Genomic DNA, 27738 nt, shown 5'->3' on the forward strand with positions numbered 1-27738 from the left:
AAGCCGCCAAGGAGGAGGAGATGCAGGGGAAGCCACTGGGAAGCCCGTGAAGTCACTGAGGAGGAGGAGATGCAGGAAGTATCCGAAGATGCCCATGCCCTAGATGGGGTAAGTACTGGGCTGGGGGACGGACGAGTGAGTGATGGGGGGACCGCCCGATCAACCGCGTGGTGGGTGGCGCGTGGTTTGTTTGCCCCCCCCACCAAAAAATGGAGCACCAGCTGCCACTGTACCTTACCCCTCCACCCCTAGTCTAAATGGGGGCCCTACTGCAAGAATAGATTTTGCCAGCTTTAAAATTAGATTACTGTATTGAATATTACATGAAATTATAATGAGCTGGTGTACACATAGTATAAAATGATTACATTCGCACACAAGCACACACACAGAATAATTTGACAGCAAAACAAATATAATTTTAAAAAAAAACCTTTACTTCACACTTTAAAATTTTTACAGCAAGTTATCACAATATCAGCTGCTGAATTCTCTGTGTGGCTCAACAGCGTCCACTCTTCAAGCTCTAGTACCGCGCATTATATAGCTGCTCTTCATTGGCTGACAGCCATCGGCAGCCATTCTGTTCTACACCAAGCCTCTTTGGAAAAGCTTATAGAGCATCTAGCACTCTGTGGCTCTCCCATATCTAGTGTATATAAAAGTAGAAAAAAGAAGCACAGTATAAAGTAAAATAAACTTTTATCATATAGACTAGTGTGCGGTCTGCCTGTAAACTATATCTGTGCTGATTTTTTTTTCTTTTTTTTTTTTGGATTTTTAAATGCATTTGTCAATATAACATGGCTCTTGAGTGTTTTTTCTTTGGCATAGTAAACACTTGCAATACATGGAAGTAGAAGCTTGGCACATTGATATTTCCTCCTTCTTGTGACAATGGCGAACAAGCAAAATCCCATCCAATCATCTCATCTCCAGGATGCTTTGTGAACTGTCCAATCACAACTTGCCATTTTAAAGGAAAACTCCATATAAAGCGCAAAATCCAGTAAATATGCTTTGTGAATACTTATTTACCCGGGTTAGTTGTTTTCAGATGAGCAATTAAAGTTCTGCTCCATATGTGTTTGGGCTTTAGCAGACAGTAAAGCCTACCTGTGACACCATTCTTTCTTAAAATACCTTCTGACACACGTCCATAAAGGCTATGATAGCAAATGTTCACAACGGTTTTGATATCTATTCTGTAAGTACAGGGACATCTGCAGCTCACATTTTTAAGAACTATCAAGTGCACATAAGGTGACACGGTATATCTTTACTGGTCATATTACTCGTAGCCAGAGTTCTCCTTTATTGTCCCATGTGCCACCTGGATTAAATGTCTTCAGAGACAGGCTCCCAGTGTGTTAGGCTCACTGCTTGATGCAAGTCACCCCGGCGTCTTCAGCATGGCCGCAGTTGGTTTTGCCCCAGGTGGAGAACAAGCATTGCAGGATAGATTCCTCCGTGCCCTTGCAAGCGACATCGTCCATCCAGATACGCCCCACACCTGTGAAGGCAAGATGCCATTTGTTAGTACAAAGGCCAAGATATACAATCTACAGAAGCAATCTAAGGGTGAACTGAGGCTCTTTGTAACCATTTAGCATCATAGCTAGACACAAGTAGCAGGTGTGTGTTTGATGGCCATAGGCCTAGATTAGTCTCCAAACTGCGGCCTGGGAGCCATATGCAGCCCTTTGCTTGCCTTCATCTTTCCCTTGGGCCACTATTCCTTGCATTGATACAAGACACTGTTTCTCCCACTGACATCAACAGTGGGGAACTATTCCACCCACTGACACCAACAATGCGACATATTTTCTGCCCCTGACATCAGCAATAGGGCATTATTCCTCCCACTGACACCAACAATAGGGAACTATTCTTCCCACTAATAACAACAATATGGCGTTATTCCTCCCACTGACGCCAACGATGGGGCACTATTACTCCCAATGACACCAATGATAGGGCACTATTCCTCCTACTGACATCAACAATAGGGCAATATTCCTCCCACTGACACCAGGGATGGGGCACTATGTCGCCCACTGATACTAAGAATGAGGCACTATTCCTCCTATTGATACCAATGATGGTACACTATTCCTCCCACTGATACCAATGATGGGACACTATTCTTCCCCCTGATACCAATGATGGGGCACTATTCCTCCAACTGATACCAATGATGGACCACTATTCCTCCCACTGATACCAATGATGGGGCAGTATTCCTCCCACTGATACCAATGATGGGGCACTATTCCTCCCACTGATACCAATGATGGGGCAGTATTCCTCCCACTGATACCAATGATGAGGCACTATTCCTCCAACTGATACCAGTACAATTTCTACTCCCAATGGCCACAATCCGACCCCCTTAACCATTTGCCGACCAGCTGCCACAGTTGCACTGCAGAATAATGGCACGGCTGGGTGAAGCGACCCTATGTTACTGCACGGCCCCCAAGCCGATGCGAGTTCCCGGCGGTCAGGATCACCGCCAGGCTCCCGTGATCGCTGCTGACACACGGAGAACCGGGATCTATGTGTGTGTAGACACACAGTTTCCAGTTCTCTGAGGGAAGAAGTGACAGATTGTCTGTTCATACAGAGTATGAACAGAGATCTATCTCTTCCTCTACACAGTCCCATCCCCCCTTCAGTAAGAAACACAAACAGGGAACACAATTAACCCCTTGATCACCTCCTAGTGTTAGATCATTCCAGGTGTATTACCATAAATTGTGTTGAGTTTTGAAAAGCACATAGGAATAATAACCCCCATGACAATAACCCCCACTGTCCACAACAATAATACCCACCATTGTCCCAGCAAAAAAAAACACCAACAGCAATGATAACTCTATCCCCAGCAATAATAATTAGGAATAATACCCATCCCCAGCAAAAATATCTGCGAGTAGCAATAATAATCTCCAGAGGCAATAATAGCCCCAAGCATTATTATCCACCACTGTCCCCAGAAATAAATACCCCTCAGCAATAATAACCCCAACAAAAATTATAATCCCCAGCCATAATAACCCCCAGTAGCAATAAAAAATATTAAAAACCCTCTGTGACAATAATGAAGCCCAATGAACCCCAAACTAAGTAAGAAGAATGGAGTGTCATAATGAACACATTGCCACCCCGAACTCTCCAAAATTCACGACCAAATCAATAGATTGAACAGTCAGCTTCAGACATAAAGCAGGCCATCATAAATCAACTTTCCAGTATCTATGACAAAATACAGGCTATTAACCCATTTGCAGAATCTCTTAAGCCATGTCTACTGATAGTGTCATAAATAGTGCCATGTCGTCAAGCCTGTAGCAGAACTCTTAATAGGCTGTTGTTAAGTCATTTAGAAACAATACACATTTGAGTCTGGCTTTAGTTCATCGGAAGCTGCCCTTTTCATCAATCCAGCTCTCAAACTCTACAAACAATCCATAACCCTGGATATGATAAAGTTACATTCATAACAAGCATCTACCCAAATGTGCCGTATATTTAAAATGGTGATCAGTTAGATACCAAACACCCCTATTCACTATATTGTCATAAGTATTGGGATGCCTGCCTTTACACACACAAAAAATTGAATGGCATCCCAGCTTAGTTTGAGTTCAATATTGAGTTGGCCCACCCTTTGCAGCTATAACAGCTTCAACTCTTCTGGGATGGCTGTCCACAATGTTTAGGAGTGTGTCTATGGGAATGTTTGACCATTCTTCCAGCAGCACATTTGTGAGGTCAGGCATTGATGTTGGACATGTAGGCTTGGCTTGCAGTCTCTGCTCTAAATTATCGCAAAGGTGTTCTATCGGGTTGAGGTCAGGTCTCCCTAAACTCACTCATCTATGTCTTTATGGAGCTTGCTTTGAGCACTGGTTAGAATAGGAAGGGGTTATCCCCAAACTGTTCCCACAAAGCTGGGAACATGAAGTTGTCCAAAATGTCTTGGTATGCTGATGCCTTAAGAGTTCCCTTCACTGGAACTAAGGGGCAAAGCCCAACCCCTGAAAAACAACCCCACACCATAATCCCCCCTCCACCAAATGATTTGGACCAGTGCATAAAGTAAGGTCCATAAAGACAGGGATAAGTGAGTTTGGGGTGGAGAAACTTGACTGGCGTGCACAGAGTCCTGACCTCAACCTCACAGAACACTTTTGGGATGAATTAGAGCAGAGACTGCGAGACAGGTCTTTTTTCATTTACATCAGTGCCTGACCTCACAAATGCGCTTCTGGAAGAATGGTCAAACTTTCCCATAGACACACTCCTAAACCTTGTGGAGGTAAAGCTGTTATAGCTGCAAAAGGTGGGCCAACTCAAAATTGAACCCTACGGACTAAGACTGGGATTCCATTAAAGGGGTTGTAAGCCCTCATGTTTTTTAACCTTAATGGATCCTATCGATTAAGGTGAAAAAACACTTGGCAGTGACCGGCCCCCTAGCCCCCCCATTTTACTTACCTGAGCCCTGGAATTTCCCACAGCGAGGCTGCACTGTCCCTCTGCCCGGGGGTTCTCGGCACTTGATTGGATAGATTGATAGCAGCGCAGTCATTGGCTCCCTCTGCTGTCAATCAAATACAATAACGCGGGCACCGAGGGGGGGGGGGGCAAGTCATACATTCGGCGGCTATGGACGCCAAATTATGGTTTCGGGAGTTCACCCGTAAGCTAACCCCCTGGGAGAGCACTTCTCCTAGGGGGTTATCTGATGCGGGGAGGAGCCGCAAGAGCCGCAGAGGGACCCCAGAAGTTGGTGTTTGGGGCCACTCTGTGCAAAACGAACAGCACAGTGGAGGTAAGTATGACATGTTTGTTATTTTTTTTAAAAGAGCTTTACAATCACTTTAAAAGTTCATGTGCGTGTAAAGGCAGGCCTCCCAATACTTTTGGTAATATAGTGTATATTAAAGCACAAGAGGCTTGACCCTCCATTTGCATCCATATAACTAAAACCACAAATCATAAGAAGAGAGAAGAAATTGGGAAAGAAAGAAAGAAAGAAAGAAAGAAAGAAAGAAAGAAAGAAAGAAAGAAAGAAAGAAAGAAAGAAAGAAAAAGAAGAGAAATAACTAATGGATTTGTTTTTATTATTGGCTTTATGTACAATCTTCCTTCAGAATTGACATTTGCATTATGGTGTGGTGCTTTAATTTCACATTTACGCAGTTCTGCCATAGCCTAAAGGTGACCATAGAAGCTCTTTGGCATGCAGAAGTCACTAGAAGCCCATTGTCTAGACACCAGAGGTCTAGATAAACACACTATTGGACAATAAGAAGACTTTAGCCTTGATTTACACTGACTGTTTTGTAACTCAGGGCTTCAAATCATTCAATAACCATGCTTTTAAATTGTGCCTGTATACATATAAGCCATTGGGTGCCTGTAACTCGAATGTAAACTTAAAAATCTTAAAAGTCCATTGTTAAAAAGGTGGTACAAGACGTCTTATCCATGGACATTTATGGCATTTGTAGCATTTGTAAGTTTATATAAGGATAAGTAGGAACCCAACCAGAGAGCGCACATTCTATAGGCCATATTGATTTGAGAAGTTGAGCTTGTCTCCTTCTGTGCCAGTTGCTCGATGTTTTGAAGAAGAAATATTTTTAGCCCCACAGACTTCAATAGTAGTGCTTACAACACCCTCGAAAATTAGCATTTTTTTTTATTGTCTAGTAACTAGCTTATCATTGTCCAAAATGAAAACATTCAAGCCTGAATATCCTCGAAAAAATGCACCAAAATGCTCCTAAATTGCATGTAAGCATCTACACTCAAGAATAAATGCAGCCTAAAGCGATGATCCAGTGTCATCAACCCATTCCTTTTTGTACAATGATAGGATGAAGATTAGTAAAAATAGAGAAACCGAGGAAACTCCTGTAAGTCATGTTCAATTTGAACCATTTCCTAGTCCAAAATAGATATGAAAGCCCAATCGCCTGGGACTCTATGGCAGATGACAAAGGCAGACTATTATTGGATAGAATTTTGTACATCCCAGCTGGCCAGTGTGTCCTGCAGATGAACCCGAGCGTGAGCGAGCGACATCGTCTCTAAATATGTCATCGGTAAACACTTTCTGCAGAGCTGGTCACAAAGCAGGACAAGGCGTTCCTCTCACTGTGAACCAGCTGTAGCAGTGAAATGCTATTTTTGGGTGGCGCTCTTCCAGATGTAAGATCTGTCTGGACTGTCTCTGTGTACAGTCCTTGGGCTGAAAAAAATGTAATTCTTTTAAAGTGAATTAGCATGTGAGATTTAAAGCAAGACCTCACTGACTTCTGTGGCTGCAGGCACTGCAGAGTTACTCATTCTCAAAACTCAAAACAGAAGCCCTTAAGTCATTCTAATCATTTTGTCAGCAGCGCAGCTATTCCATCCCAGCAGTGACTCAAATTCACATTTCCTCCTTCCAGAGCTTCAATATGTTTATACAGTATAGGAAAGATGCAGAGTCACTGCTAAGAGGGGGAGTTGATCTGCTGTGTTACTGTGGCTCTTCCATATCTGCTCCTATACTGACTATGGCTTGTTTACTGACTACAGTTCCTGCCCTCCCGCTCTGGTACCCGGCTGACTGCAAATTGTTGACTATGGCTTGTTCCTGACCTCTTCCTATTGGTGTTCCCTCATGCCCTGTCACTTCTAGGCACTAGTTAACAGCACTCTTGAGTTCCAGCGACATCACCATCCACCAACCCTTGTGCTACTCTTTCATCCCTACACTCCTTCTCTTCCTACCAGGGATGTTTGGACTGGGGCAGTGAGTAAGGCTGCCCTTACGATTTCAGGGTCCCCAGGTATATGACAGAAGAGCAGGGGAAGCTGAGCTGCTGAGTCTCTACTGGGAGGGGCATCTGAACGGTTGAGAGAATGATTTGGACATCAACACTGTTGTGAACTTCAAGGATGAGCTACTCCCAAGTACCTGCAGCCACATAGGTCAGTGGGGGCTTGTTTTAAAGCTCATATACTGCCTGTAAAAAATATGTAAATACTTGAATGTTCATAGCCTGACCACAGATAGATTTTTTTTTTAAATACTTTTTTATTTCGAGTTTTGCATGACGTTTGCAGTAAAAGTAGGCAGCTGAGCAGTCTGCTGCCAAAGGAAAAAAAAGAACGAAAAAAAAAATACTGAGTGTAGCTCCACCCTTGCAGTCTAATGCCAGGTAATACAGATGCTGGCAGGGACACATAAAAGCAGGAGATCAAGATATATGCGGAGAGTCAGAGGCCTAAGGGCACCAATTAGCACAGTTCTCCAAGCTTCTATCTTAGTAGAGTATGAAGGGGAAGACGAGGTAGAGAAGATCTCCGGGAGGGGAGCCCTGGTTAGAGGCTACACACAGGGAGTAATAGGGCAGGGGCCCAGGATGACACTGGGGGTCCCACTAAAAGTATGCATACTCATGATCCTGCTGTTGTATCCAGGTGCTCTAACCACAGGGTCCAGATTTTGTCAAATTTAGTTGGACATCCTCGACTATTGTAGGATGCTTTGTAAAAGGGGAATGCAGAGTTAACAAGAGTCTTCCACTTACGCAACAAAGGGGAAGTGGGCGATTTCCAATGTAAGACAATGGCTTTTCTAGCGTAGTACAGTAATATGCTTACAAGTATTCTAGTGCGCTTATGGGTGGCCAAAGGGTCAACCAAGCCCAGCAGACTTTCAGTTCCATAGGCACCAAAATAGTCCACAAATTCACTGTAATGTGGAACCAAAGCCATAACTTTTTTGGAGGTGGGTTGCAGCCCTACTCTACACAAGTCATTGTGTAGATTCCCTCACTTTTTGTTCTGGGGGAAGTGTGAGAAGAAAGACCTGAGGTTTGCCCTAGCAATTTTAAGTTTGTTAAAGTTTGCTAAAATTACATTTTTTAAGGGCATACCTTCCATGCTGATGGTCCACCACTGGTTAAGGATCAGTTTTAGGACCAGAATACCTCTTCTCTTACAGCCTGTCTCCAGGGCAATATTGATAGGATATGGAGATGTATAAACACCAGTGCCCCTCTTTCCCATGGATGAGACGTGACACCTGCCTCACTGTAAACTTGACCCTTTCTACTCCCTGGCCTCAGGGTATACGGTAATGGATTTCACCTGCCATATGTTTATTTTTATATTTTTCACATTAAGTCCTCGTGGACTTCCTCCGCTCACATGTGTTTTCAATTAGGTGGGCACTCTGTGGTAAAATGATTACAGCGAAAAAGCAAACACAAGGGACAGATCGGAGAAGAACTAATATCCATCTCTGGCTTAAAACTGTGGACTGTGAGACCGCCAGGCTTTCCACATCGTATCTGATGTGGCTCCCTGCCCTTCCGGGCTGCCTTGAGCCACCATCCTCCATCTTGTGTTATTTTCATGGTGAGTCAGTCTAGTTAAGTCTCAAGCTTTGCCACTTGGCACCGGCAAAAGGTGTTCCATTTCATCTGCCCGTGAAACGCTCAGTTAAGTGGCTTGATTGATAATTGTCTGGTTTGATCACAGCGTTCCCTGTTGGAGGTTGTTGTGTCATTATGTTAGAAGCAGAACGCACACAAACATCAGCACTTTTGCTGGCACTCTTGCTATGTGCCGGCTGGCCTCTGTGCGTATTTCAACACCTCTCCGGGATCCCAGAGCGCCACAGAAAACATCACCACGCAGGATTTATTTCAGGTCTACTGGCAATCTCATCTGCAGCCTAAACATCATTTCTACAATTAGTCCCAGCGAGTTGTTTGTCAGGAATGTGAAGCCTCACGGCCTATTTTTGCAATGGTTGTGTAACAAATAATGCAAGAAATAAAAGTTAAAGAGAAACTCTAGTGTTCTGAGCAAGTAAACATTTTGAGGTATTATTAACATATAACATATTACCTGAAAGTCATTTGTGACAGGGCTTTCCCCTTTTAAGTACGTGCATTTATATATACAGTATACAGTATATAAATATATATATATATATATATATATATATATATAAACATTTCCCCCTCTAATCCTTCTAATGGTCATTTCTGTATATGGAAATGTTTAAAGTGAATCTGTGGTCAGCCTATTGACATTCAAGTATTCTTAAACAGCAATAAATTAACTTTAAACTGAGCCTTCATCGACCTCTGTAACTGCTGGCACTGTGGAGCAATTCATCTACATGCTTCATGGCAGAAACATAGAAGCCATTGATGTAGGCTCTCTCAGCGGCTCGTCTCACCCTCAGTTTACCCCCTCCTTTCTAGCATTGACTCAGCAGCTGAGCTCAGCTCACCCTGATTCCTTCTTTGCTACGACCCAGCATATCAGCTCACCCTACTCCTCCCTCCCAGCACCCTCCTAACCCTGGGAATCCATCTCCCCAGTCCTAAGGACCCTTCATTGGCTAAACGTTAAGGATCGGATCACTTTCAAGACCCTCTGCCTCACCCAAAAATGCACGCAAGGAAACACTCCTCAATACCTATGTGAGAAAATAAATCACTACACACCCATCCGCAGACTTTGATCAACTAGTCAAAACCTCCTCCTCATCCCTAAATCCCGATAAAAATCCAAGGGAGAATGAAGATTCGTAGTCCAGGGACCTCGGCTATGGAACACTCTACCCACTGACATCCGCATGGAAGAAAACCATCGGGCCTTCAGAAAAAAACTTAAGACCCACCTCTTCTAACAAGCAGGAAGCACAGGACGGATCAAAGCGCCTCGAGGCGATTCAGTTCGCAGTTGCAGCGCTATACAAGTCTCTCATTCATTCATTCAGCATTAGTTTAGCAGCTCAGATCCCTCTGTACTCCCTCACCGGCAGTAAATCAGCAGCTCAGCTGGCGTTGTTGCCTGCTCTCAAAAGAGAATCAACAGCACCCACTGATTTTTCTTCCCAGGATTACTGACTCAGCAGATCAGCTCATCCCTCCCAGCATAGACTAAACCGTCCAGTTCCCCCCTACCTGCAGTGACTCTGCAGCTCAGTTCCCCCTGCTCTCCGTTTTGCTGCATTGATTTAGCAGCTCAGCTATCCCACCTTTTGGCATTTACTCAGAAGTTCAGATCACCCTACTCCCGCCAGCAACTCCTCATCCCAACAGTGACACAGCAGCTCAGCTACCCTGTGGCTATGCTCCTCTGTTCCCCCTTCTGGCATTGATTCTGCTTCCTCTGCAGCCACTCAGGGTAGTGGCTCAGCTCCCCCTGCTCTCCCCAGTAAGCGGTGACTTAGGCCCCTTTAACATGGGCTGTCCGATCAGGTCCACCTGTCAGTTTTTCAGGCGGACCTAATCGGGCACTCTATTTACCTCTATGGAGCAGGAGGATGTCAGCAGTGACATTTCCACTGACTCCCGCTGCCATCCGCTCTGATCCTCTCCACCAAAACAGACAGATGATGGTCCTATTTCCAGTCCATCTGGCAGATCGGATTGGATAAAAACAGACAAGCCTCTGTTTTTATCTGATCTCCCCATAGAGGAGAGCCGGACTCTGTCCATCTCCACTCTGCTCAGTAAGTGGAGACGGACCTGTCATCTGCCTGCTCAGCTGGGATTAGCAGAGCGATCCCCCACTGAGCAAGCGCCCCCCACAGAACGGAAGCGCCCATGTGAAAGGGGCCTCAGCAGCTCATCTCAACTTGATCCCTCTTCCAGCATTGACTTAGCAGCCCTCCCTCTCATTAGTGACCCAGCAACTCAGCTCACCCTGCTCCCTCTCCCAGTATAAACTCAGCAACTCAGCTCACCCTGCTCCCTCTCCCAGTATAAACTCAGCAACTCAGCTCACCCTGCTCCCTCTCCCAGTATAAACTCAGCAGCTCAGCTCACCCTGCTCCCTCACCCAGTATAAACTCAGCAGCTCAGCTCACCCTGCTCCCTCACCCAGTATAAACTCAGCAGCTCAGCTCACCCTGCTCCCTCTACAAGTATAAACTCAGCAACTCAGCTCACCCTGCACCCTCACCCAGTATAAACTCAGCAGCTCAGCTCACCCTGCTCCCTCACCCAGTATAAACTCAGCAACTCAGCTCACCCTGCTCCCTCTCCCAGTATAAACTCAGCAACTCAGCTCACCCTGCTCCCTCACCCAGTATAAACTCAGCAGCTCAGCTCACCCTGCTTCCCCACTTGCAGACTGAAAACCACATGGGCTCCAGGTCACTTATCCGGTTATCTATCTGACTCCAAAATTAGAAGAAGGATCCACGTTCATGAAAATGACTCTATCACTTAAAAAAAAGTATAAGGGGCAGGCACCTGGATAAAAGACAAATTTGGAGTTTCCCGGCGCTATCATATAAAACCTAAATTAATACTAGGGGCAGGTTGCAGCAAACCACCGACAGAGGTATAAGCCCTACCACTGAAAAACATATAACAAAATCAAATAAATGGTGATGCGCTACCTTAAGAGAATCTCTTAAGGTAGCGCATCACCATTTATTTGATTTTGTTATAGGCACCTGCATATGTTTTCAGTCATTCTACTCCACCTGAATGCTAGTTGAAATATTTCCTGATCCAATCACTATGATGGTCCGCCATACTGGCCAGTGGAAATGTCTGGGAGATGGATATGCCGACTTCGACACTACCAAGAAAAATTGGGACTTTGCCTGATAAGAACCATTTGGCGTTCCGTTGCAGAGGTTTTCAGTCAAACATTACAATGAAGATTCTGTATGTGCTTGCTGATAATATACTAGTCTATTTTCCTGTTGGATACCTTGTATATGTTAAAGAATGGAGAGGAGCCCATCTGATATAGCAGGAGGCATGTGGACAACACATGCCTGGCCAAATGATGGTGTGGGAAAGATTTCCATTTGTTTCTATTGGAGGGTTGCATAGCGTGCAATTAATGTATATATGTTTATCTCAGCAGGCAGTGGTCTAATCTAGCCTCAATGTGTTTATATTCATCAGATAGATGAGGAGTGAGATACGGTAAATTAAATATTAAAGGGTAAGCCTTCATTCACAAATGTCCTCCTGCAGATACTTGTGGCTGCAAATCCAGGTGTTATGATGAGGCTTTTCAAATGTTTTTATTGGTTTATTGGTTTACGGAACTATTTATAAATGTTTACATGTTGGTCCATGTTCCTATGTGTATGCAGGACCTTTTGGCATGCATGGGAACATGGACCTTCAGTTTGAGTTTTACTCAAGTTTCTAGCCGCATGCTCTTTGGGGCTGAGGTTTGGTGATTGATCGATGTTTTCATTACTGATTATCACCACTCTCAGAACACCTGCTATTGGGGCGGTCTATTTAAGATCTATTGGTTGCCTCAGTCATTGTAATGATTAAGCACAAGATGTATGTGTGAAACGCGTCTATGTGACCGCAGTTTGGTGTCTTTGGTGTTATCTTTGTGAAACAAAATAAAATTGGAAGTTCTGGATGTGTAGCCATTTCTTTCTTCTTTCCAGGCTTAGCCTGTATAAAGGAGCTGCAACTCTCCACCATTGTAGGCTTGTACCTGCATGCAACTACCTATGGTTAGGGACAGATGGTCGAACCCATGACATAATCTGTCTGCATCCAGGGGGGGACATCTGTGCCTAACCGCAGATAGCTGCAGGATGTGCAGATACCTGCAGGTAGGGCTGCTGTTAGAAATTATGGGGCCCAGTAAAGCCTACCTGACAGATGAGCATACATTTTTTTTTTTAAGTCAATATTCTTTTTTAAAGTGGAACTTCACCCAGAAGGGAAAGTTCCACTCTACCTTCTCCTGGTATTGACAGGTACCTGCTTCCACTTCTGGTCAGATCACCAAAGTGGATCCACCGGAAGTCCTCCTCCCACATTCCTCCAGCCCAATCCACCTCCCCTTGCAGCCTTCTGAAACACGTCACAAGTCCAAGAAGGCTGTGGGACCATTCACAAATCATTCACAAAGCACAGTGCGGCTCGTGCATGGGCAGTGGCCAGCTGGTTGTGAAGCCACAAAGTGTCACAGCCAGCTTCCCACATTTAAGTTGGGGGCCAGAAGATCGGTGAACAACTGGCCCAGTTGAGGACAGCTCTGGATCCCTGGACAGGTAAGGTAAAGCTCTTCTTTAAATTGTGTGAGCTTTATAGTTAAATTAATTATAAAGACTTCCAGAAACTTCCCCTTGTAATAGTCACAATAATTCTCAGGCAGGATGCCAGTCATATATAAAGTCAGGCACTGGCCGGGTATACATAAACCCATCTGTCGGCGCGGTGAAACCATGGCTAATGAACCAATGGCTTTGGACCTGGCACCTCTTCATAATATCTAAGTGTACCCATGCACTGACCTCCTGATCCTCCTGTATCCCAGCACCTGCAGCCGGCGGTAGGAAGCAGCATGGCGGGAGACACACAAGATGATCGATGCTGCAGGACTCAGAAGGGTGGTGATCGGTGCAGGGGGAGGAGAGGATATGCAGATAATGGAACCAATCTCCCTATGGCTCCTCCTGCAGCAGTGGAAAGGTGGCGGAAGCAGAGGAGTAGAAGCTGGCTGGGCTGCAGGGGAAGCTACAGGATGATCAGTTACAGCAATGAGGCAGTGCAGCCAGCTCTTCTACTCATCAGGTGCCCAGGTCCCTCTTTTAAACTGATGAGGCCTGGGCCTGATACAGGAAGGCTGGCTGTACTGCTTTATCAGCGGCCCTGCCTGTAGGTACAAGCTAATAGCCGCAGAGACACTGCTTAGTTATACAGGCTTAGCCACTACCGTTGATCATACCACCTGGGAGTGGAACGGCAAATATCCGCAGAAGGGATTTTTTTGCCCACGTGAGGCCTGAGTCCGAATTTTGCATCGTTCTTCACTCTACACCCATATTTATTACAGGGGCAGGGGTCAGGTGTATTTAGAGTACAGAGAGCAGGGGTCCGGTGTATATAAAGTACAGTGCAGGGGTCATGTGTATTTAATGTACTACATGCAGGGGTAAGGTCAACATAACGTGCAGAGTGCAGGGGTCAGGTGTATTTAATGTAAATAATGCAGGGGTCAGGTGTACATAATGGGCAGGGTGCAGGGGTCATATGTTTTGAATGTGCTAAATGCAGGGGTAAGGTGCACATAATGTGCAGAGTGCCGGGGCCAGGGATATTTAAAGTACTGAATGCAATGGGTAGGTGTTCATACTGCACAGAGTGCAGGGGTCAGGTTTAAGTAATGTACAGAATGTAGGGGTGAGGTGTACATAATTTGCATAGTGCAGGGGTCAGGTGTACAGTACTTTTCAAAAGTAGTAGTTTTAGGCAGGTGTGAAGAATTGCTGTAAAGTAAGAATGCATTCAAAAATATATATTTTGATTGAATATTTTTATCAATTTACAAGATGCGAACAGAACAAAAAACCTAAATCAAATCAATATTTGGTGTGACAACCCTTTGGCTTCAAACCAGCATCAATTCTTACACTTGGACACTTTGTACACTTGCACAAAGTCAGGTATTTTGTAGGATTCGAGTCAGGTGTATTATTAACCAATTATACCAAACAGCAGGGCCGGACTTACCATTGGGCTTGACTAGGCTCAAGCCCATGGGCCCCGCCCAATAGGGGGCCCCGCTGAGATAAATAGCCGATGGACATAACACAGGGACTGGGCATGACTGTGAGCCGAGCCGAGTACACTCAGTTACTCTTGGCTCCGCTAGGGACTGCGAGAGGACCCCAGAGCCACTGTAACAACATATTCAGCGACCCATCGCAGTTTGCTATGGAAGTAACGTTCCGTCACCGCCATCTTGCTACACCCCACACTCATCCACAGTAAGGCAGTAAGGATAAACTAAGAAGGGGTAAAGCGGACATGCTGTGACACCCACCGGAGTTTTGCATTTTAGACGTACTTATAACATTAAAGTTAGTACATAGTGAAATACAGTACTTACAACTCCGTCTGACAACTTAGATGTTGAATTTTAAAAGCAGTGAACTTCTGTCAGATTAGCAAACCTGTGAGATGAGCAGGGTTGCCGCTGTTTTTAAAATTCAAGATCTAAGTGGAGTTCTAAGTCCAGTATTTCACTATATAAACGGACTTTACTGTTATAAATACATGTAAAATGCAAAACTCAGGTGGGTGTAACAACATGTCTGCTTTCCCCCTTCTAATGCTTTACACAATCAGAATTCCGGCCAGAAAAAGACCGATGAGAGCTTTTCATCTGAAAATGCGACCGTGTGTATGCTCCATCGGAATTTAGCTGCCCGAATTTCCGCCAGCCAAAAATTTATAGCATGTTCTCAATTTTCCAGACGGAAAAACTTTCTATCGGTAATTTCCGATCGTGTGTATGCAATATCCGACATGCCAAAAATCACGCATGCTCAGATTCAACTACGAGACGGAAGCTATTGGCTACTGGCTATTGAACTTCCTTTTTCTAGTCCCGTCGTACGTGTTGTACGTCACCGCGTTATAAACGATTGGAATTTGATGTGACCGTGTGTAGGCAAGACAGCTTGAGCCGAATTCCGTCGGGAAAACCATCAGAGCTTTTTCCGACGAGAAATTCCGATCATGTGTACGCGGCATTAGTGTATCTTTACACGAGTGTGGGGTGTACCAATATGGCGGCGACGGAACGTCACTTCCGTAGCAAACTGTGATGGGTCGCCGAATATGTTGTTACACCGCCGAGAGGACCCGAGAGCCATTTTTAAACTTTAAGACTGCAATGACAAGGCTGCAAATGACACTGGGGCAAGGTTGCAAATGACAAGGCTACACTAACAAGGCTGCAAATGAAACTGACAAGGCTGCAATGACACTGGACAAGGCTGCAGATGGATGGGCAAGGCTGCAGATGGACACTAATAAGGCTGCATTGATGGGCATTTAAATGTAAGTTTTTTCCTTAAACTTCCCTCCTAAAAGTTTTTTCCCTTAAAATTCCCTCCTAAACTTGGGGTGCTTGTTATACGCTGGTGCGTGTTATACGCCGATAAATACGGTAATGTATAGAAGGTAGAACCCGAAAGTGACTCATGGCCAGGGGCCCCCGCCACCCTAAGTCCTGCCCTGCCAAACAGGTGCTATGGATCACCGCTTTCATATGTAGGTTGAAACACAGTCATTAACTGAAACAGAAACGGTTGTGTAGGAGGCATAAAACTGGGTGAGGAACAGCCAAACTCTGTTACTAAGGTGAGGTTGTGGAAGACAGTTTCAAGTCACAGGTCATACTCCATGGCAAGACTGAGCACAGCAACAAGACAGAAGATAGTTATACTGCATCAACAAAGCCTCTCCCAGGCAAAGATTTCAGAGCAGCCTGGGGTTTCAAGATGTGCTGTTCAAGTGCCTTTGAAGAAGCACAAAGAAACGGGCAAAGTGGAGGACCGTAGACGCAGTGGTCAGCCAAGATGAAAGACACATTATGCTCCCTTCCCTTCCACCTTGGAACTTGTCCAGCAGTACCATCAGCACAGAACTGGTGGAAACCAGTAGAACCCAGGTACATCCATCTACTGTCCGGAGAAGTCTGCCCAGACGTGGTCTTCATTGAAGAATTGCAGCCAAAAAGACATGGAAACAAGGCTCAGCAACTCAACTCTGCATGAAAACATAGGAACTGGGGTGCAGAAAAAGGCAGCAGGTGCTCTGGACTGATGAGTCAAAATTTTAAATCTTTGGCTGTAGCAGGAGGCAGTTTGTTGGTGAAAGGCTGGAGAGAGAGGTGCAATAATGAGTGTCTGCAGGCAAATGTGAAGCATGGTGGAGGTTCCTTGCAAGTTTTGGGCTGTATTTCTGCAAATGGAGTTGGAGATTTGGTCAGGATCAATGGTGTCCTCAATGCTGAGACAATACAGGCAGATAATTATTCATCATGCTATTGTCAGAGCTGGCTTAGCCCTTTCTCCTCTGGGCTGGCCGCTCAGCTGTCGGCTAATTGCCAGCTCTCTTCTCTTTCCACAGTTACCAGCTGTTCCTGATGACGCTTGTCTGACCTGCCTATTTAAAGCCTTCCAGCTCACATCTCCTTTGCCTTCGCGTTGGTCACATCACAGGGAAACATCTCCTGCTGTTTGTTTCAAGACTGGATTGCTGACATCCCTTCTGGCTCCTTATCCTGCTTGCTGTTTCTCTCCTTGGATCCCTGACTTCAGGACTGGCTGATTACCCGATCTGGTTATTGAACTTTGGACTGGCTGACTACTCGATCTGGTTATTGATCTTTGGACTGGCTGACTACCCGATCTGGTTATTGAACTTTGGACTGGCTGACAACTCAATCTGGTTACTGGACTCTGGCTATGCTTTGACTACGCTTTTTTTCTATTTACCTTTTTATTTTTATTAATAAACAAGTGTGATTTGATTGTACTTGTGTCTCAGTCTGATTCATGGTTTCTGACAGCTATACCATCAGGAAGGCGTGTGATTGGCCCCAAATTTATTCTGCAGCAGGACAACGAGCCCAGACATACAGCCAATGTCATTAACCACTACAGCCCCGGACCAATAAACACCTTAAGGACCAGAGGTCTTTTTCCAATTTCGCACTGCGCTGCTTTAACTGGTAATTGCGCGGTTATGCAATATTGCACCCAAACGAAATTTGCGTCCTTTTCTTCCCACAAATAGAGCTTTCTTTTGATGGTATTTGATTGCCTCTGCGATTTTTATTTTTTGCGATATAAATGGAAAAATAGTGAAAATTTTGAAAAAAAAAGATATTTTCTTCTTTTTGTTATAAGAAAAATCGAATAAACTAAATTTTAGTCATACATTGAGGGCAAAATTTATTCAGCCACATGTCTTTAGTAAAAAAAAAATGTCAATAAGCGTATATTTTTTGGTTTGCGCAAAAGTTATAGCGTCTACAAACTAGAGTACATTTTCTGGAATTTACACAGCTTTTAATTTATGACTGCCTATCTAATTTCTTGAGGTGCTAAAATGGCAGGGCAGTACAAACCCCCCCCCCAAATGACCCCATTTTGGAAAGTAGACACCCCAAGGAAATTGCTGATGAGTATGTTGAGCCCATTGAATATTTTTTTTTTTTTGTCCTAAGGGATTGAATAATGACAAAAAAAAATTTTTTACAAAAAGTTGTCACTAAATGATATATTGCTCACACATGCCATGGTTATATGTGGGATTGCACCCCAAAATATATTCCGCTACTTCTCCTGAGTATGGGGATACCACATGTGTGGGACTTTTTGGGAGTCTAGTCGCGCACGGCACCCCGAAAACCAATCACCACCTTCAGGATTTCTAAGGGTGCAAATTTTTGATTTCACTCCTCATTACCTATCACAGTTTCGAAGGCCATAAAATGCCAAAATAGCACAAAACCCCCCAAAATGACCCCATTTTGGAAAGTAGACACCCCAACCTATTTACTGAGAGGCATGTTGAGTCCATGGAATATTTTATATTTTGCCACAAGTTGCGGGAATATTACAAACTTTTTTTTTTTTGCACAAAGTTGTCACTAAATGATATATTGCTCACACATGCTATGGGCATATGTGAAATGACACCCCAAAATACATTCTGCTGCTTCTCCTGAGTACAGGGATACCACATGTGTGGAACTTTTTGGGAGCCTAGCCGTGTACGGGACCCCGAAATCCAAGCACCGCCTTCAGGATTTCTAAGGGCATACATTTTTTATTTTACTCCTCACTACCTATCACTACCTATCACAGTTTTGAAGGCCATAAAATGCCAAGATGGCACAAAACCCCCCCAAATGACCCCATTTTGGAAAGTAGACACCCCAAGCTATTTGCTGAGGGCCATGTTGAGACCATTAAATATATTTATTTTTTTTGTCCCAAGGGATTGAATAATGACAAAAAATGTAAAAATTTTTTTTTTTTACAAAAAGTTGTCACTAAATGATATATTGCTCACACATGCCATGGTTATATGTGGAATTGCACCCCAAAATATATTCCACTACTTCTCCCGAGTATGGGGATACCACATGTGTGGGACTTTTTGGGAGTCTATTCGCGCACGGCACCCCGAAAACCAATCACCACCTTCAGGATTTCTAAGGGTGCAAATTTTTGATTTCACTCCTCACTACCTATCACAGTTTCGAAGGCCATAAAATGCCAAAATAGCACAAAACCCCCCAAAATGACCCCATTTTGGAAAGTAGACACCCCAAGCTATTTACTGAGAGGCATGTTGAGTCCATGGAATATTTTATATTTTGCCACAAGTTGCGGGAATATTACAAACTTTTTTTTTTTGCACAAAGTTGTCACTAAATGATATATTGCTCACACATGCTATGGGCATAAGTCAAATTACACCCCAAAATAAATTCTGCTGCTTCTCCCGAGTACGGGGATACCACATGTGGGGGACTTTTTGGGAGCCTAGCCATGTACGGGACCCCGAAAACCAAGCACTGCCTTCCGGATTTAAATATAAAATGCTACCAAAAAAACTGTTAGCGATCGCAGGGATCAGGCCTGACTCTGCAATCGCTGCAGTTATGTGTTTAGTGTTTTGTAAGTGACAGTGATCGATCGATATTGCACTTGGGTGGGCTGGGCGGAGGGGCAAAACGCAGGTGCTAGCAGGTATCTGGGCTGATCCCGCTAACAATGCGTTTTTTTGGAACCCTGAACTGCTGGGGACGCTAGTATAGATCTGATCAGATCAGATATTGATCTGTTCAGATTCTATACCACTACGGGAGGTGTATGCTTTGCGCGTGGGTGTTAGCGGTACTGGCACTAACCTAGCGCTGCCTGGGGCGACTCAGACCCTGACCCTAAAACCTAATTGATATCACCCGCCGGGTGATCAGGGGGTTAAACCTTTATTGGGTAATAAATGGTGGGTGCCCTGATGCTATAAAAAGCAAACTAACCAGAGTCACCCGTAACACTTATACGGTGATCAGTGGTGAAAGGGGTTAACTAGGGGCAATCAGGGGGTTCAAATTTTTATTAGGTAGTATATGTGGGTCCCTGGCGCTATATAAAAACCTGATGGGGAACCTAAATAACTAACTGGCTAACCAGCGTCACCAGTGACACTTATACTGTGATCGCTGGTGAAAGGGTTAACTAGGGGCAATCAGGGGGTTAAAACTATTATTGGGTAGTATATGGGGGTACCTAACGCTATAAAAACCTGGCGGTGAACCTAAAAAAATAACTAGCTACCTAACGACACTAGTGACACTAATGCAGCGATCAGAAAAACGATCGCTTAGTGACACTGGCAAAAAGGGGTGAAAGGGTTAACTAGGGGCAATCAGGGGGTTAAAACCATTATTGGGTAGTATATCGGGTACCTAGCGCTATAAAAACCTGGCGGTGAACCTAAAAAAATAACTAGCTACCTAGCGACACTAGCGACACTAATGCAGCGATCAGAAAAATGATCGCTTAGTGACAGTGGCAAAAGGGGGTGAAAGGGTTAACTAGGGGCAATCAGGGGGTTAAAACCATTATTGGGTAGTATATGGGGGTACCTAGCGATATAAAAACCTGGCGGTGAACCTAAAAAAATAACTAGCTACCTAGCGACAGTAGCGACACTGATGCAGCGATCAGAAAAATGATCGCTTAGTGACACTGGCAAAAGGGGGTGAAAGGGTTAACTAGGGGCAATCAGGGGGTTAAAACCATTATTGGGTAGTATATCGGGATACCTAGCGATATAAAAACCTGGCGGTGAACCTAAAAAAAGGGGTCAGGGGGTTTGTGTGTCTGTGTGTACCTACATGTCAATGTAGTGTTGGTGCACACTTACTTTTAGTCTTCTCCTCGTAGTCCGGTCAAAAAGACCGCCCCGAGGAGAATGACATCACTTCCTCCTTCCTGTGTAAACAATACACAGTGGGAGAAAGTTCATCATTGGCCAGGAGCGATCCAGAGGGGGTGGCCAGAAACCAACGGCCATCCCCTCATCACAGATTGCTTCTGCAGCGAACCGGACCGCCGTATCCAGCGGGAGGGGGTCCGATCGGACCCCCCACCCGCTGGAAGGCAGGCACGTACATGTACGTGCTTGTGCCTGCCTGTGCCATTGTAATGACGTACATTGGCAATACGGCGGTCCTTAAGTGGTTAAGAACTATCTTCAGTGTAAAAAAAGAACAAGGAGTCCTAGAAGTGACGGTTTGGCCCCTACAGAGCCCTGATCTCTACATCATAGAGTCTGTCTGGGATTACATGAAGAGACAGAAGGATTTGAGGCAGCCTACATCCACGGAAGATCTGTGGTTAGTTCTCCAAGATGTTTGGGACAACCTACCTGCAGAGTTCCTTCAAAAACTGTGTGCAAGTGTACCTAGAAGAATTGATGTTGGTTTTAAGGCAAAGGGTGGTGACATCAAACATTGGTTTGATTTGAATTTCTCTTCTGTTCATTTACTTTCCATTTTGTTAACTGGTAAAAAAAAAACTATTAACACTTCAATTTCTGAAAGCATTCTTCATTTACAAGATTTGTTCACACCTGCCAAAGACTTTTGCACAGTAGTGTATATAATTTGCAGAGTGGAGGTGTAAGATGTACATAATGTGCATAGTGCAGGGGTCAGCAGTATATCATGTACAGAATGCAGAGGTCAGGTATATACAATGTGCAGAGTGCAGGAGTCAGGTGTACATAATGTGCAGAGTGCAGGGGTCAGGTGTAAGCAATATGCAGAGTGTAGGGGTCAGGAGTACATAATGTGCAGAGTGCATGGGTCAGGTGTAAGCAATGTGTAGAGTTTAGGGGTCAGGAGTACATAATGTGCAGAGTGCAGGGGTCAGGTGTAAGCAATGTGTAGAGTTTAGGGGTCAGGTGTACATAATGTGCAGAGTGTAGGGGTCAGGTGTATGCAATGTGCAGCGTGTAGCGGTTAGGTGACATAACATGTAGACTGTAGGGTTCAGGTGTACATAATGTGCAGAATGCAGGGGACAGGTGTACATAATGGGCAGAATGCAGGGGTCATAAGAACAGAGCAGCACCAATCTAAGTGTAGCAAATAAGAAATCAAAGTTTATTAACAAATTGTTGCACTCACTAGACATAAGTGGTTTGTAAGCACATTGATATTAGCAAATGTACATAATGTGCAGAGTGCAGGGGTCAGGTGTATGCAATGTGCAGAATGCAGGGGTCAGGTGTAGGCAATGTGCAGAGTGTAGGGGTCAGGTGTGCATAATGTGCAGAGTGCAAGGGTCAGGTGTGCATAATGTGCAGAGTGTAGGGGTCAGGTGCATGCAATGCACAGAGTGCAGGGGTCAGGTGTATGCAATGTGCAGAGTGTAGGGGTCAGGTGTACACAATGTGCAGAGTGCAGGGGTCAGGTGTATGCAATGTGCAGAGTGTAGGAGTCAGGTATGCATAATGTGCAGAGTGCAGGGGTCAGGTGTGCACAATGTGCAGAGTGTAGGGGTCAGGTGCATGCAACGTTCAGAGTGCAGGGGTCAGGTGTATGCAATGTGCAGAGTGTAGGGGTCAGGTGTACACAATGTACAGAGTGCAGGGGTCAGGTGTATGCAATGTGCAGAGTACAGGGGTTAGGTGTACACAATGTGCATTGTGCAGGGCTGAGGTGTACACAATGTGCATAATGTAGGGGTCAGGTGTATGCAATGTGCAGAGGGCAGGGGTCAGGTGTACATAATGTGCAGAATGTAGGGGTCAGGTGTACATAATGTGCAGAGTGCAGGGGTCAGGTGTACATAATGTGCAGAGTGCAGGGGTCAGGTGTACATAATGTGCAGAGTGCAGGGGTCAGGTATACATAATGTGCAGAATGTAAGGGTCAGGTGTTCATAATGTGCAGAGTATAGGGGTCAGGTGTATGCAATGTGCGGAGTGCAGAGGCCAGGTGTATGCAATGTACAGAGTAAAGGGGATCAGGTGTACATAATGTGCAGTGTGCAGGGGTCAGGTGTACACAATGTGCAGAATGTAGGGGCCAGGTGTACAAAATGTGCAGAGTATAGGGTTCAGGTGTATGCAATGTGCATAGGGCAGGGGTCAGTTGTACATAATGTGCAGAATGTAGGGTTCAGGTGTACATAATGTGCAGAGTGCAGGGGTCAGGTGTACATAATGTGCAGAATGTAAGGGTCAGGTGTACATAATGTGCAGAGTGCAGGGGTCAGGTGTACATAATGTGCAGTGTGCAGGGGTCAGGTGTACATAATGTGCAGAATGTAGGGGTCAGGTGTACATAATGTGCAGAGTATAGGGTTCAGGGGTATGCAATGTGCAGAGGGCAGGGGTCAGGTGTACATAATGTGCAGAATGTAAGGGTCAGATGTTCATAATGTGCAGAGTATAGGGGTCAGGTGTATGCAATGTGCAGAGGTCAGGTGTATGCAATGTGCAGAGTAAAGGGGATCAGGTGTACATAATGTGCAGTGTGCAGGGGTCAGATGTACATAATGGGCAGCATGCAGAGGTCGGATGCACCGTACATAATGTGCAGCGTGCAGGGGTCAGATGTACATAATGTGCAGCGTCAGAAATATATACAGACCACCACCTATTTCACCACCTATTTCACCACCACCCCCTTATGCATAGCACTTCAAGACCACCTTTGCACACACACTGCAAACACACATATACATACAGTATACATACATTTACACTGTATACACAATGCACACAAATAATATCGAGAGACCAACATAGCCATGTATGCTGTGCCATTGGGATTTTGGTTACGCTCAGACTTCCCAACCACTTTAACGGATATCTGCAGCTTGAAATGCGTTTACAAAGTCTTTTCCGCTACTCAAAGAGGCGATCTGTCAAACAATGTACAAGTCACAGAGCATGTCATCCCCCCGGGGAACGGTCTGCGTTATCCAATTCACTCTGTAACCAGATCTACAGCCGAACAATGTGTGCAGCACACTCTGACATAACGTGTAATGTTATAGCCACACAGGGCACGCAAGAGGTTAACCAGAGTCCAGATTTTCATTCCGCTTAAACTTAATTCTTTTCATAACCGCTGTGAGTGAAACCGACAGAGCAAAACATCAAGCTTCACCCGCCGACTGCCTAAAGAGAACCATGAATGAGAACCCTATCCGCTAACCCGCAAATGTCTTCAATTTCAAAATGTAGCTTTGTTTGGTTTTAATGTCCATAATCAAAACCTTTTTTTTTTGTTATTATTTGGAAAATTGTGAAATAATATTTTGTTCATTCTCAAACAAATAAATACAGACAAGACCAGAAAGAAAGCCGCATCAAGGTGGGTCCAGAGAAAAATAAGAGGAGTACCATAGTCAATTTACGAATCCAGTCCAACGTAGCCTGAGGACTTGCATATAAAAGAGCCACCAGAAAAAAGAAACTATAGGCAAAAAGTACATGTAACAATATATGAGAACCAAAATAATAATAAAAAAAAAAAAAAACAGGAAATATATTATATCCATCGAGTCTGCTTCATAATGGAAGGTCATAAACCAAGTAGGACCAAAAGAGAAATGCTACTTCATGGGGGAGAGTAGATAAACCCTCAACACCACCCAGGAGGAAGGTCATACACCAAGTAGGATGGTAGATGTGTGTTGTGAAGGTCTTCGCAAAGGCTCTCGGTTAGTAGGCATTAGCAGGGAAGGATCGTATATGAAAAAGACAGTTCTCCCGGAAAAATAAAAAATAAAAAGCGAGGACCAAAAGAGAAATGCTACTTCATGGGGGAGAGTTGATAAACCCTCAACACCCCCCAGGAGGAAGGTCATAAACCAAGTAGGATGGTAGATGTGTGTTGTGAAGGTCTTCGCAAGGCTCTCGGTTAGTAGGCATTAGCAGGGAAGGATCGTATATGAAAAAGACAGTTCTCCCGGAAAAATAAAAAATAAAAAGCGAGGACCAAAAGAGAAATGCTACTTCATGGGGGAGAGTTGATAAACCCTCAACACCCCCCAGGAGGAAGGTCATAAACCAAGTAGGATGGTAGATGTGTGTTGTGAAGGTCTTCGCAAGGCTCTCGGTTAGTAGGCATTAGCAGGGAAGGATCGTGTATGAAAAAGACAGTTCTCTCGGAAAAAAATAAAATAAAAAGCGAGGACCAAAAGAGAAATGCTACTTCATGGGGGAGAGTAGATAAACCCTCAACACCCTTCAGGAGGAAGGTCATAAACCAAGTAGGATGGTAGATGTGTGTTGTGAAGGTCTTCGCAAGGGTCTCAGTTAGTAGGCATTAGCAGGGAAGGATCGTATATGAAAAAGACAGTTCTCCCGGAAAAATAAAAAATAAAAAGTGAGGACCAAAAGAGAAATGCTACTTCATGGGGGAGAGTAGATAAACCCTCAATACCCTTCAGGAGGAAGGTCATAAACCAAGTAGGATGGTAGATGTGTGTTGTGAAGGTCTTAGCAAGGCTCTCGGTTAGTAGGCATTAGCAGGGAAGGATCGTATATGAAAAAGACAGTTCTCTCAGAAAAATAAAAAATAAAAAGTGAGGACCAAAAGAAAAATGCTACTTCATGGGGGAGAGTAGATAAACCCTCAACACCCTCCAGGAGGAAGGTCATAAACCAAGTAGGCTGGTAGATGTGTGTTGTGAAGGTCTTCGCAAAGGCTCTCGGTTAGTAGGCATTAGCAGGGAAGGATCGTATATGAAAAAGACAGTTCTCTCTGAAAAAAATAAAATAAAAAGCGAGGACCAAAAGAGAAATGATGCTTCATTGGGGAGAGTCGATAAACCCTCAACACCCTCCAGGAGGATAGTGGACCGCATATGAAATAAGCACTCATTCTCATTCTCAAGAGGTTAAGGAAAAGAAAGGGAAAGAAGAAAAGGATGGAAAAAGAAGGGTAGAAGAAGTTGGAGAAAAGCAAAAGAAAAAGGTTGGGTGCGGGCAAGGGGGACACAGCCTGACACCTAAAAGGTCCAGAATCAGGAAAAGATGGTATGAAAACAGGGAGAGTCCGAAAAGAATATCCCGATATACCATGTGGCCAAATAAACAGAGTTGTATCTTGATGTTGTGCTACTAGCTCCTCCAAACGTTGAATGCAAGTAAGTTCAGCCATCCATTCTGCAGTCCTAGTATAAAATGTTTACTAATCCCATTATGCCACGTACACATGACCGGACTTTGACGGTCTAGGTCCGATGGTCTTCCCGACGGACTTTCGGAACGAAACGGACTTGGACACACGCGACCCGACTAAGTCAGTTGGAAAGTCCATTCGTTTTGAACGTGATGACGTAAACGGGACCAAACAAGGAAGTTCAATAGCCAGTAGCCAATAGCTGCCTTGCGTCGTATTTGGTCCATCGGACTAGCACACAGGCGAAGGTTTTCCCGATTTTTAGTCCGTCGGACTTGAGTCCATCAGATAGATTTGAAACATGTTTTATTTCTAGGTCCGTCTGACTTTTGGGAAAAAAAAGTCAGCTTGAGCCCACACGTGATCGAATTGTCCGATGTATTCCGGTCCACCAGACCAAGTCTGCCGGAAAGTCCGATCATGTCTACGCAGCATTAGGCATGTTTTTTTTATGGACTAAAGTTCCTGCACAATGATCAGTAAATGCTTGCGTGAAATTCTCCTGTTTGTTTTGTTTGTTTGAATATATCTACAGTACATCTGGCAAATATGTATCCACGCTATTATCAAAAGTATTGGGACGCCTGCCTTTACACGCACATGAAATTTAATGGCATTCCTGTCTTAGTCTGTAGGGTTCAATATTGGGTTGGCCCAACCTTTGCAGCTATAACAGCTTCAACTCTTCTGCAAAGGCTGTTCACAAGGTTAATGAGTGTGTCAATGGGAATGTTTGGCCATTCTCCCAGAAGAGCATTTGTGAGGTCAGGCACTGATGTGGAAGAGAAGGCCTGGCTCGCAGTCTCTGCTCTAATTCATCCCAAAGGTGTTCCATCGGGTTGAGGTCAGAACTCTCTGCAGGCCAGTCAAGTTCTTCAACCCCAAACTCACTCATCCATGTGTTTATGGACCTTGTTTGTGGGTCAGGAGGAAGATCACTGGAGAGAGCCAGGAGGAAGTTGGTGGGAAGAAGTCCAACTATCCTGTGGTGATGTGAGTCTGCAACTCCCTTACTAGGAAAAGCCTTTGGATATCGACAGGAGGCAACTGATAATCCTGTGGCTAAGTGAGTAAATGACTCCAGTGCTGAGGAGAGTTGACAGAGTGTAGGTTCTGACCTCCTGAAGTACAAGTTACCAGGAGCATTGTGTGCTTCAAAGGGGGAAATAAGACCAAATTCACCAGCGGCCCTTATGGGGTGCTCTACGTGTAATATACTAGAATGCTGCCTATTCAGAGAAGCCTTTGTATTTTGTAAATTAGTTCACATAATACAAAGGCTTCTGTGACTGGGCAAGAGGAGGGGAGGGGCAGACATAGCATGTGCACCACCTGTAATGATGAAGATGCTTAGACCTGAAGAGTGCAATAAAACTGTCAGATGCAAATAATAGGGATAAGCCTAGGAGATGCCATGTAGCTCTTTGGACTTAACTCATAGTATGCCTTCACTTTTTACAAAGGATTAACTAGCTGACATTTTTATGACTTTTTTTATTTTAATTTTCCATCTTTTTAAGAGAGAACAAAATGTGTATTTTAATTCTTATGGTCATGGCATGTCTTACAAATGCCTCCTGATATAACTAAACATTTTTGCATATACTAGAATCATACCCTTGGTGGCTTAAGAATTTTTTGTAAATTATATATATATATATATATATATATATATATATATATATA

The 27738-nt window shown here is 44.4% G+C and overlaps 1 protein-coding gene across 1 annotated transcript in view; it reads right to left on the reverse strand.

Moving 5' to 3' along the window:
• Positions 1–416: 416 nt before the first annotated feature.
• The window catches only part of SCARA5 (scavenger receptor class A member 5), a 437144-nt gene continuing 409822 nt past the window's right edge, over positions 417–27738 (reverse strand). Inside the window, exon 9 of the mRNA XM_077489221.1 lies at positions 417–1513. Coding sequence (XP_077345347.1) covers positions 1377–1513 — 137 coding nt within the window. The 3' untranslated portion in view covers positions 417–1376. The remainder of the gene's footprint in view (positions 1514–27738) is intronic.

The sequence above is a fragment of the Lithobates pipiens genome, unplaced genomic scaffold (assembly GCF_037356315.1).
Source record: "Lithobates pipiens isolate NorthernLeopardFrog02 unplaced genomic scaffold, aLitPip1_a1.2 Scaffold_18, whole genome shotgun sequence".
Classification (NCBI taxonomy): domain Eukaryota; kingdom Metazoa; phylum Chordata; class Amphibia; order Anura; family Ranidae; genus Lithobates; species Lithobates pipiens.